Raw genomic sequence first — 12740 nt, forward strand, 5'->3', positions numbered from 1 at the left:
TAGCCACGCCCCCTACTGACCTCATTGAAGACCAGTGTTCCGTTGAGAGGTGAAAGGTCGTCCCGGGCAGTGTCCTCCAGGCGCCACATCAGTGTCACCGCCCCCTCGCCTTCTGCACTTCGCACCACCGTCAGCGTTGCCATGGCAGCCGGGTCACTAGTGAACTCTGGCTCGCTGATAGTGAACTAGAAGGAGATTTGTTTACTTAGCCTAATAATGGTTTACCATAAGGTTGTATTGGATTGGAAAATACAAATTCTTCCATTCTCTGTAGGGCAACTTGTTGGGTGACAATGAGTTGCGACTCACAGTCTTCTCCTGGAAGCCGAAGCTGCCCAGCGGTGAATCGTTAGGTGGGATGGTGACGGTCACAGAGATCTCCACCCCCAGCCTGGCTCCACCAATAACACGCATTAGAGTAACACTGAAGTGCTCCACAGACTCCACCTCCGTGTCATCCACGATGCTGATGTCTATGATGTCCTGTCCCTGCAAACAGAACCAGAGTTTATTTTACCTGAGGTATACATCTTATTCTTCATAGAAGCTCAACTAGACTTAGTAGATCGAAGTTACATAGGTCCCCTAACTTAACTATGTGATCTAACAGGAGAAACTCTCTAACCATAGTTGTAATCAAATCACCTGTCCATCTTGAAAGGTGATATTCCCAGAAGAAGGAGTGAAGTCATTGAGACTGGTAGTGATTGGCCGAGCCTCCCAGTACACCACCACTCTACCAGTCCTGCCAGCCAATCGCACCACTGCTAGATGGAGGACGTTTCTGGGCGGAGCCACCTCATAGGCCAGCAACCCTCCAGCCTCTTCCTAAGAATTAGACACAGAAACATAGTTGGAGCATTAAAATGCCTATTTGTACCATAGGGTTAACAGTCCCATTTGTACCATAGGGTTAACAGTCCCATTTGTACCATAGGGTTAACAGACCCATTTGTACCATAGGGATAACAGTCCCATTTGTACCATAGGGTTAACAGACCCATTTGTACCATAGGGTTAACAGACCCATTTGTACCATAGGGTTAACAGTCCCATTTGTACCATAGGGTTAACAGACCCATTTGTATCATAGGGATATCAGACCCATTTGTAACCTAGGGTTAACATACCCATTTGTACCATAGGGTTAACATACCCAATTGTACCATTGGGTTAACCTACCTATTGGTATTCATTCACTCGTTGGTCAGAGCTTTCAGATAATCTCTAAACCTTAGAGCACCATATAGTTACTGTTGTATGATGTTGTGACATACTTTAGAAAGGAATGGAGTGTTTCATTCAAGGAGAATAAAGGAATGGAGTGTTTCATTCAAGGAGAATAAAGGAATGGAGTGTTTCATTCAAGGAGAATAAAGGAATGGAGTGTTTCATTCAAAGAGAATAAAGGAATGGAGTGTTTCATTCAAGGAGAATAAAGGAATGGAGTGTTTCATTCAAGGAGAATAAAGGAATGGAGTGTGTCATTCAAGGAGAATAAAGGAATGGAGTGTTCTATTCAAGGAGAATAAAGGAATGGAGTGCCATATTCAAGGAGAATAAAGGAATGGAGTGTTTCATTCAATGAGAAAAAAGGAATGGAGTGTGTCATTCAAGGAGAATAAAGGAATGGAGTGTCATATTCAAGGAGAATAAAGGAATTGAGTGTTTTATTCAAGGAGAATAAAGGAATGGAGTGTCATATTCAAGGAGAATAAAGGAATGGAGTGTTTTATTCAAGGAGAATAAAGGAATGGAGTGTTTAATTCAAAGAGAATAAAGGAATGGAGTGTCATATTCAAGGAGAATAAAGGAATGGAGTGTTTAATTCAAAGAGAATAAAGGAATGGAGTGTTTAATTCAAAGAGAATAAAGGAATGGAGTGTCATATTCAAGGAGAATAAAGGAATGGAGTGTCATATTCAAGGAGAATAAAGGAATGGAGTGTTTAATTCAAAGAGAATAAAGGAATGGAGTGTTTAATTCAAAGAGAATAAAGGAATGGAGTGTCATATTTAAGGAGAATAAAGGAATGGAGTGTCATATTCAAGGAGAATAAAGGAATGGAGTGTTTAATTCAAAGAGAATAAAGGAATGGAGTGTTTAATTCAAAGAGAATAAAGGAATGGAGTGTTTAATTCAAAGAGAATAAAGGAATGGAGTGTTTAATGCAAAGAGAATAAAGGAATGGAGTGTTTAATTCAAAGAGAATAAAGGAATGGAGTGTTTAATTCAAAGAGAATAAAGGAATGGAGTGTTTAATTCAAAGAGAATAAAGGAATGGAGTGTCATATTCAAAGAGAATAAAGGAATGGAGTGTCATATTCAAGGAGAATAAAGGAATGGAGTGTTTAATTCAAAGAGAATAAAGGAATTGAGTGTTTAATTCAAAGAGAATAAAGGAATGGAGTGTTTAATTCAAAGAGAATAAAGGAATGGAGTGTTTAATTCAAAGAGAATAAAGGAATGGAGTGTTTAATTCAAATAGAATAAAGGAATGGAGTGTTTAATTCAAAGAGAATAAAGGAATGGAGTGTCATATTCAAGGAGAATAAAGGAATGGAGTGTTTAATTCAAAGAGAATAAAGGAATGGAGTGTTTAATTCAAAGAGAATAAAGGAATGGAGTGTTTAATTCAAAGAGAATAAAGGAATGGAGTGTTTAATTCAAAGAGAATAAAGGAATGGAGTGTTTAATTCAAAGAGAATAAAGGAATGGAGTGTCATATTCAAGGAGAATAAAGGAATGGAGTGTTTAATTCAAAGAGAATAAAGGAATGGAGTGTTTAATTCAAAGAGCATAAAGGAATGGAGTGTTTAATTCAAAGAGAATAAAGGAATGGAGTGTTTAATTCAAAGAGAATAAAGGAATGGAGTGTCATATTCAAGGAGAATAAAGGAATGGAGTGTTTAATTCAAAGAGAATAAAGGAATGGAGTGTTTAATTCAAAGAGAATAAAGGAATGGAGTGTTTAATTCAAAGAGAATAAAGGAATGGAGTGTCATATTCAAGGAGAATAAAGGAATGGAGTGTCATATTCAAGGAGAATAAAGGAATGGAGTGTTTAATTCAAAGAGAATAAAGGAATGGAGTGTTTAATTCAAAGAGAATAAAGGAATGGAGTGTCATATTCAAGGAGAATAAAGGAATGGAGTGTTTAATTCAAGGAGAATAAAGGAATGGAGTGTTTAATTCAAAGAGAATAAAGGAATGGAGTGTTATATTCAAGGAGAATAAAGGAATGGAGTGTTTTATTCAAGGAGAATAAAGGAATGGAGTGTTTAATTCAAAGAGAATAAAGGAATGGAGTGTCATATTCAAGGAGAATAACGGAATTGAGTGTTTTATTCAAGGAGAATAAAGGAATGGAGTGTCATATTCAAGGAGAATAAAGGAATGGAGTGTCATATTCAAGGAGAATAAAGGAATGGAGTGTCATATTCAAGGAGAATAAAGGAATGGAGTGTTTTATTCAAGGAGAATAAAGGAATGGACTGGCATATCCAAGGAGAATAAAGGAATGGAGTGTTCTATTCAAGGAGAATAAAGGAATGGACTGGCATATCCAAGGAGAATAAAGGAATGGAGTGTTCTATTCAAGGAGAATAAAGGAATGGAGTGTTTTATTCAAGGAGAATAAAGGAATGGAGTGTTTTATTCAAGGAGAATAAAGGAATGGAGTGTCATATTCAAGGAGAATAAAGGAATGGAGTTTCATATTCAAGGAGAATAAAGGAATGGAGTTTCATATTCAAGGAGAATAAAGGAATGGAGTGTTTTATTCAAGGAGAATAAAGGAATGGAGTGTCATATTCAAGGAGAATAAAGGAATGGAGTGTTTTATTCAAGGAAAATAAAGGAATGGAGTGTCATATTCAAGGAGAATAAAGGAATGGAGTGTTTTATTCAAGGAGAATAAAGGAATGGAGTGTTTTATTCAAGGAGAATAAAGGAATGGAGTGTTTTATTCAAGGAGAATAAAGGAATGGAGTGTCATATTCAAGGAGAATAAAGGAATGGAGTGTTTTATTCAAGGAGAATAAAGGAATGGAGTGTTTAATTCAAAGCGAATAAAGGAATGGAGTGTCATATTCAAGGAGAATAAAGGAATGGAGTGTTTTATTCAAGGAGAATAAAGGAATGGAGTGTTTAATTCAAAGAGAATAAAGGAATGGAGTGTTTAATTCAAAGAGAATAAAGGAATGGAGTGTTTAATTCAAAGAGAATAAAGGAATGGAGTGTCATATTCAAAGAGAATAAAGGAATGGAGTGTCATATTCAAGGAGAATAAAGGAATGGAGTGTTTAATTCAAAGAGAATAAAGGAATTGAGTGTTTAATTCAAAGAGAATAAAGGAATGGAGTGTTTAATTCAAAGAGAATAAAGGAATGGAGTGTTTAATTCAAAGAGAATAAAGGAATGGAGTGTTTAATTCAAATAGAATAAAGGAATGGAGTGTTTAATTCAAAGAGAATAAAGGAATGGAGTGTCATATTCAAGGAGAATAAAGGAATGGAGTGTTTAATTCAAAGAGAATAAAGGAATGGAGTGTTTAATTCAAAGAGAATAAAGGAATGGAGTGTTTAATTCAAAGAGAATAAAGGAATGGAGTGTTTAATTCAAAGAGAATAAAGGAATGGAGTGTTTAATTCAAAGAGAATAAAGGAATGGAGTGTCATATTCAAGGAGAATAAAGGAATGGAGTGTTTAATTCAAAGAGAATAAAGGAATGGAGTGTTTAATTCAAAGAGCATAAAGGAATGGAGTGTTTAATTCAAAGAGAATAAAGGAATGGAGTGTTTAATTCAAAGAGAATAAAGGAATGGAGTGTCATATTCAAGGAGAATAAAGGAATGGAGTGTTTAATTCAAAGAGAATAAAGGAATGGAGTGTTTAATTCAAAGAGAATAAAGGAATGGAGTGTTTAATTCAAAGAGAATAAAGGAATGGAGTGTCATATTCAAGGAGAATAAAGGAATGGAGTGTCATATTCAAGGAGAATAAAGGAATGGAGTGTTTAATTCAAAGAGAATAAAGGAATGGAGTGTTTAATTCAAAGAGAATAAAGGAATGGAGTGTCATATTCAAGGAGAATAAAGGAATGGAGTGTCATATTCAAGGAGAATAAAGGAATGGAGTGTCATATTCAAGGAGAATAAAGGAATGGAGTGTTTAATTCAAGGAGAATAAAGGAATGGAGTGTTTCATTCAAAGAGAATAAAGGAATGGAGTGTCATATTCAAGGAGAATAAAGGAATGGAGTGTTTTATTCAAGGAGAATAAAGGAATGGAGTGTTTAATTCAAAGAGAATAAAGGAATGGAGTGTCATATTCAAGGAGAATAACGGAATTGAGTGTTTTATTCAAGGAGAATAAAGGAATGGAGTGTCATATTCAAGGAGAATAAAGGAATGGAGTGTCATATTCAAGGAGAATAAAGGAATGGAGTGTCATATTCAAGGAGAATAAAGGAATGGAGTGTTTTATTCAAGGAGAATAAAGGAATGGACTGGCATATCCAAGGAGAATAAAGGAATGGAGTGTTCTATTCAAGGAGAATAAAGGAATGGACTGGCATATCCAAGGAGAATAAAGGAATGGAGTGTTCTATTCAAGGAGAATAAAGGAATGGAGTGTTTTATTCAAGGAGAATAAAGGAATGGAGTGTTTTATTCAAGGAGAATAAAGGAATGGAGTGTTTTATTCAAGGAGAATAAAGGAATGGAGTGTCATATTCAAGGAGAATAAAGGAATGGAGTTTCATATTCAAGGAGAATAAAGGAATGGAGTTTCATATTCAAGGAGAATAAAGGAATGGAGTGTTTTATTCAAGGAGAATAAAGGAATGGAGTGTCATATTCAAGGAGAATAAAGGAATGGAGTGTTTTATTCAAGGAAAATAAAGGAATGGAGTGTCATATTCAAGGAGAATAAAGGAATGGAGTGTTTTATTCAAGGAGAATAAAGGAATGGAGTGTCATATCCAAGGAGAATAAAGGAATGGAGTGTCATATTCAAGGAGAATAAAGGAATGGAGTGTTTTATTCAAGGAGAATAAAGGAATGGAGTGTTTAATTCAAAGAGAATAAAGGAATGGAGTGTCATATTCAAAGAGAATAAAGGAATGGAGTGTCATATTCAAGGAGAATAAAGGAATGGAGTGTTTAATTCAAAGAGAATAAAGGAATTGAGTGTTTAATTCAAAGAGAATAAAGGAATGGAGTGTTTAATTCAAAGAGAATAAAGGAATGGAGTGTTTAATTCAAAGAGAATAAAGGAATGGAGTGTTTAATTCAAATAGAATAAAGGAATGGAGTGTTTAATTCAAAGAGAATAAAGGAATGGAGTGTCATATTCAAGGAGAATAAAGGAATGGAGTGTTTAATTCAAAGAGAATAAAGGAATGGAGTGTCATATTCAAGGAGAATAAAGGAATGGAGTGTTTAATTCAAAGAGAATAAAGGAATGGAGTGTTTAATTCAAAGAGCATAAAGGAATGGAGTGTTTAATTCAAAGAGAATAAAGGAATGGAGTGTTTAATTCAAAGAGAATAAAGGAATGGAGTGTCATATTCAAGGAGAATAAAGGAATGGAGTGTTTAATTCAAAGAGAATAAAGGAATGGAGTGTTTAATTCAAAGAGAATAAAGGAATGGAGTGTTTAATTCAAAGAGAATAAAGGAATGGAGTGTCATATTCAAGGAGAATAAAGGAATGGAGTGTCATATTCAAGGAGAATAAAGGAATGGAGTGTTTAATTCAAAGAGAATAAAGGAATGGAGTGTTTAATTCAAAGAGAATAAAGGAATGGAGTGTCATATTCAAGGAGAATAAAGGAATGGAGTGTCATATTCAAGGAGAATAAAGGAATGGAGTGTTTAATTCAAGGAGAATAAAGGAATGGAGTGTTTAATTCAAAGAGAATAAAGGAATGGAGTGTCATATTCAAGGAGAATAAAGGAATGGAGTGTTTTATTCAAGGAGAATAAAGGAATGGAGTGTTTAATTCAAAGAGAATAAAGGAATGGAGTGTCATATTCAAGGAGAATAACGGAATTGAGTGTTTTATTCAAGGAGAATAAAGGAATGGAGTGTCATATTCAAGGAGAATAAAGGAATGGAGTGTCATATTCAAGGAGAATAAAGGAATGGAGTGTCATATTCAAGGAGAATAAAGGAATGGAGTGTTTTATTCAAGGAGAATAAAGGAATGGACTGGCATATCCAAGGAGAATAAAGGAATGGAGTGTTCTATTCAAGGAGAATAAAGGAATGGACTGGCATATCCAAGGAGAATAAAGGAATGGAGTGTTCTATTCAAGGAGAATAAAGGAATGGAGTGTTTTATTCAAGGAGAATAAAGGAATGGAGTGTTTTATTCAAGGAGAATAAAGGAATGGAGTGTTTTATTCAAGGAGAATAAAGGAATGGAGTGTCATATTCAAGGAGAATAAAGGAATGGAGTTTCATATTCAAGGAGAATAAAGGAATGGAGTTTCATATTCAAGGAGAATAAAGGAATGGAGTGTTTTATTCAAGGAGAATAAAGGAATGGAGTGTCATATTCAAGGAGAATAAAGGAATGGAGTGTTTTATTCAAGGAAAATAAAGGAATGGAGTGTCATATTCAAGGAGAATAAAGGAATGGAGTGTTTAATTCAAAGAGAATAAAGGAATGGAGTGTTTAATTCAAAGAGAATAAAGGAATGGAGTGTTTAATTCAAATAGAATAAAGGAATGGAGTGTTTAATTCAAAGAGAATAAAGGAATGGAGTGTCATATTCAAGGAGAATAAAGGAATGGAGTGTTTAATTCAAAGAGAATAAAGGAATGGAGTGTTTAATTCAAAGAGAATAAAGGAATGGAGTGTTTAATTCAAAGAGAATAAAGGAATGGAGTGTTTAATTCAAAGAGAATAAAGGAATGGAGTGTTTAATTCAAAGAGAATAAAGGAATGGAGTGTCATATTCAAGGAGAATAACGGAATTGAGTGTTTTATTCAAGGAGAATAAAGGAATGGAGTGTCATATTCAAGGAGAATAAAGGAATGGAGTGTCATATTCAAGGAGAATAAAGGAATGGAGTGTCATATTCAAGGAGAATAAAGGAATGGAGTGTTTTATTCAAGGAGAATAAAGGAATGGACTGGCATATCCAAGGAGAATAAAGGAATGGAGTGTTCTATTCAAGGAGAATAAAGGAATGGACTGGCATATCCAAGGAGAATAAAGGAATGGAGTGTTCTATTCAAGGAGAATAAAGGAATGGAGTGTTTTATTCAAGGAGAATAAAGGAATGGAGTGTTTTATTCAAGGAGAATAAAGGAATGGAGTGTCATATTCAAGGAGAATAAAGGAATGGAGTGTTTTATTCAAGGAGAATAAAGGAATGGAGTGTTTAATTCAAAGAGAATAAAGGAATGGAGTGTTTAATTCAAAGAGAATAAAGGACTGGAGTGTCATATTCAAGGAGAATAACGGAATTGAGTGTTTTATTCAAGGAGAATAAAGGAATGGAGTGTCATATTCAAGGAGAATAAAGGAATGGAGTGTCATATTCAAGGAGAATAAAGGAATGGAGTGTTTTATTCAAGGAGAATAAAGGAATGGACTGGCATATCCAAGGAGAATAAAGGAATGGAGTGTTCTATTCAAGGAGAATAAAGGAATGGACTGGCATATCCAAGGAGAATAAAGGAATGGAGTGTTCTATTCAAGGAGAATAAAGGAATGGAGTGTTTTATTCAAGGAGAATAAAGGAATGGAGTGTTTTATTCAAGGAGAATAAAGGAATGGAGTGTTTTATTCAAGGAGAATAAAGGAATGGAGTGTCATATTCAAGGAGAATAAAGGAATGGAGTTTCATATTCAAGGAGAATAAAGGAATGGAGTTTCATATTCAAGGAGAATAAAGGAATGGAGTGTTTTATTCAAGGAGAATAAAGGAATGGAGTGTCATATTCAAGGAGAATAAAGGAATGGAGTGTTTTATTCAAGGAAAATAAAGGAATGGAGTGTCATATTCAAGGAGAATAAAGGAATGGAGTGTTTAATTCAAAGAGAATAAAGGAATGGAGTGTTTAATTCAAAGAGAATAAAGGAATGGAGTGTTTAATTCAAATAGAATAAAGGAATGGAGTGTTTAATTCAAAGAGAATAAAGGAATGGAGTGTCATATTCAAGGAGAATAAAGGAATGGAGTGTTTAATTCAAAGAGAATAAAGGAATGGAGTGTTTAATTCAAAGAGAATAAAGGAATGGAGTGTTTAATTCAAAGAGAATAAAGGAATGGAGTGTTTAATTCAAAGAGAATAAAGGAATGGAGTGTTTAATTCAAAGAGAATAAAGGAATGGAGTGTCATATTCAAGGAGAATAACGGAATTGAGTGTTTTATTCAAGGAGAATAAAGGAATGGAGTGTCATATTCAAGGAGAATAAAGGAATGGAGTGTCATATTCAAGGAGAATAAAGGAATGGAGTGTCATATTCAAGGAGAATAAAGGAATGGAGTGTTTTATTCAAGGAGAATAAAGGAATGGACTGGCATATCCAAGGAGAATAAAGGAATGGAGTGTTCTATTCAAGGAGAATAAAGGAATGGACTGGCATATCCAAGGAGAATAAAGGAATGGAGTGTTCTATTCAAGGAGAATAAAGGAATGGAGTGTTTTATTCAAGGAGAATAAAGGAATGGAGTGTTTTATTCAAGGAGAATAAAGGAATGGAGTGTTTTATTCAAGGAGAATAAAGGAATGGAGTGTCATATTCAAGGAGAATAAAGGAATGGAGTTTCATATTCAAGGAGAATAAAGGAATGGAGTTTCATATTCAAGGAGAATAAAGGAATGGAGTGTTTTATTCAAGGAGAATAAAGGAATGGAGTGTCATATTCAAGGAGAATAAAGGAATGGAGTGTTTTATTCAAGGAAAATAAAGGAATGGAGTGTCATATTCAAGGAGAATAAAGGAATGGAGTGTTTTATTCAAGGAGAATAAAGGAATGGAGTGTCATATCCAAGGAGAATAAAGGAATGGAGTGTCATATTCAAGGAGAATAAAGGAATGGAGTGTTCTATTCAAGGAGAATAAAGGAATGGAGTGTTTTATTCAAGGAGAATAAAGGAATGGAGTGTTTTATTCAAGGAGAATAAAGGAATGGAGTGTCATATTCAAGGAGAATAAAGGAATGGAGTGTTTTATTCAAGGAGAATAAAGGAATGGAGTGTTTAATTCAAAGAGAATAAAGGAATGGAGTGTCATATTCAAGGAGAATAAAGGAATGGAGTGTTTTATTCAAGGAGAATAAAGGAATGGAGTGTTTAATTCAAAGAGAATAAAGGAATGGAGTGTTTAATTCAAAGAGAATAAAGGAATGGAGTGTTTAATTCAAAGAGAATAAAGGAATGGAGTGTCATATTCAAAGAGAATAAAGGAATGGAGTGTCATATTCAAGGAGAATAAAGGAATGGAGTGTTTAATTCAAAGAGAATAAAGGAATTGAGTGTTTAATTCAAAGAGAATAAAGGAATGGAGTGTTTAATTCAAAGAGAATAAAGGAATGGAGTGTTTAATTCAAAGAGAATAAAGGAATGGAGTGTTTAATTCAAATAGAATAAAGGAATGGAGTGTTTAATTCAAAGAGAATAAAGGAATGGAGTGTCATATTCAAGGAGAATAAAGGAATGGAGTGTCATATTCAAGGAGAATAAAGGAATGGAGTGTCATATTCAAGGAGAATAAAGGAATGGAGTGTCATATTCAAGGAGAATAAAGGAATGGAGTGTTTTATTCAAGGAGAATAAAGGAATGGACTGGCATATCCAAGGAGAATAAAGGAATGGAGTGTTCTATTCAAGGAGAATAAAGGAATGGATTGGCATATCAAGGAGAATAAAGGAATAGAGTGTTCTATTCAAGGAGAATAAAGGAATGGAGTGTTTTATTCAAGGAGAATAAAGGAATGGAGTGTTTTATTCAAGGAGAATAAAGGAATGGAGTGTTTTATTCAAGGAGAATAAAGGAATGGAGTGTCATATTCAAGGAGAATAAAGGAATGGAGTGTTTTATTCAAGGAAAATAAAGGAATGGAGTGTCATATTCAAGGAGAATAAAGGAATGGAGTGTTTAATTCAAAGAGAATAAAGGAATGGAGTGTTTAATTCAAAGAGAATAAAGGAATGGAGTGTTTAATTCAAATAGAATAAAGGAATGGAGTGTTTAATTCAAAGAGAATAAAGGAATGGAGTGTCATATTCAAGGAGAATAAAGGAATGGAGTGTTTAATTCAAAGAGAATAAAGGAATGGAGTGTTTAATTCAAAGAGAATAAAGGAATGGAGTGTTTAATTCAAAGAGAATAAAGGAATGGAGTGTTTAATTCAAAGAGAATAAAGGAATGGAGTGTTTAATTCAAAGAGAATAAAGGAATGGAGTGTCATATTCAAGGAGAATAACGGAATTGAGTGTTTTATTCAAGGAGAATAAAGGAATGGAGTGTCATATTCAAGGAGAATAAAGGAATGGAGTGTCATATTCAAGGAGAATAAAGGAATGGAGTGTCATATTCAAGGAGAATAAAGGAATGGAGTGTTTTATTCAAGGAGAATAAAGGAATGGACTGGCATATCCAAGGAGAATAAAGGAATGGAGTGTTCTATTCAAGGAGAATAAAGGAATGGACTGGCATATCCAAGGAGAATAAAGGAATGGAGTGTTCTATTCAAGGAGAATAAAGGAATGGAGTGTTTTATTCAAGGAGAATAAAGGAATGGAGTGTTTTATTCAAGGAGAATAAAGGAATGGAGTGTTTTATTCAAGGAGAATAAAGGAATGGAGTGTCATATTCAAGGAGAATAAAGGAATGGAGTTTCATATTCAAGGAGAATAAAGGAATGGAGTTTCATATTCAAGGAGAATAAAGGAATGGAGTGTTTTATTCAAGGAGAATAAAGGAATGGAGTGTCATATTCAAGGAGAATAAAGGAATGGAGTGTTTTATTCAAGGAAAATAAAGGAATGGAGTGTCATATTCAAGGAGAATAAAGGAATGGAGTGTTTTATTCAAGGAGAATAAAGGAATGGAGTGTCATATCCAAGGAGAATAAAGGAATGGAGTGTCATATTCAAGGAGAATAAAGGAATGGAGTGTTCTATTCAAGGAGAATAAAGGAATGGAGTGTTTTATTCAAGGAGAATAAAGGAATGGAGTGTTTTATTCAAGGAGAATAAAGGAATGGAGTGTCATATTCAAGGAGAATAAAGGAATGGAGTGTTTTATTCAAGGAGAATAAAGGAATGGAGTGTTTAATTCAAAGAGAATAAAGGAATGGAGTGTCATATTCAAGGAGAATAAAGGAATGGAGTGTTTTATTCAAGGAGAATAAAGGAATGGAGTGTTTAATTCAAGAGAATAAAGGAATGGAGTGTTTAATTCAAAGAGAATAAAGGAATGGAGTGTTTAATTCAAAGAGAATAAAGGAATGGAGTGTCATATTCAAAGAGAATAAAGGAATGGAGTGTCATATTCAAGGAGAATAAAGGAATGGAGTGTTTAATTCAAAGAGAATAAAGGAATTGAGTGTTTAATTCAAAGAGAATAAAGGAATGGAGTGTTTAATTCAAAGAGAATAAAGGAATGGAGTGTTTAATTCAAAGAGAATAAAGGAATGGAGTGTTTAATTCAAATAGAATAAAGGAATGGAGTGTTTAATTCAAAGAGAATAAAGGAATGGAGTGTCATATT

At 34.0% G+C, this 12740-nt stretch overlaps 1 protein-coding gene across 1 annotated transcript in view; it reads right to left on the minus strand.

Moving 5' to 3' along the window:
* LOC118394018 (adhesion G-protein coupled receptor V1) overlaps positions 1 to 12740 on the minus strand; it is a 285170-nt gene that overhangs the window by 135802 nt on the left and 136628 nt on the right. Inside the window, 3 exon segments of the mRNA XM_052461147.1 lie at positions 21 to 185; positions 310 to 489; positions 646 to 828. Coding sequence (XP_052317107.1) covers positions 21 to 185; positions 310 to 489; positions 646 to 828 — 528 coding nt within the window.

The sequence above is a fragment of the Oncorhynchus keta genome, chromosome 14 (genome assembly GCF_023373465.1).
Source record: "Oncorhynchus keta strain PuntledgeMale-10-30-2019 chromosome 14, Oket_V2, whole genome shotgun sequence".
Classification (NCBI taxonomy): domain Eukaryota; kingdom Metazoa; phylum Chordata; class Actinopteri; order Salmoniformes; family Salmonidae; genus Oncorhynchus; species Oncorhynchus keta.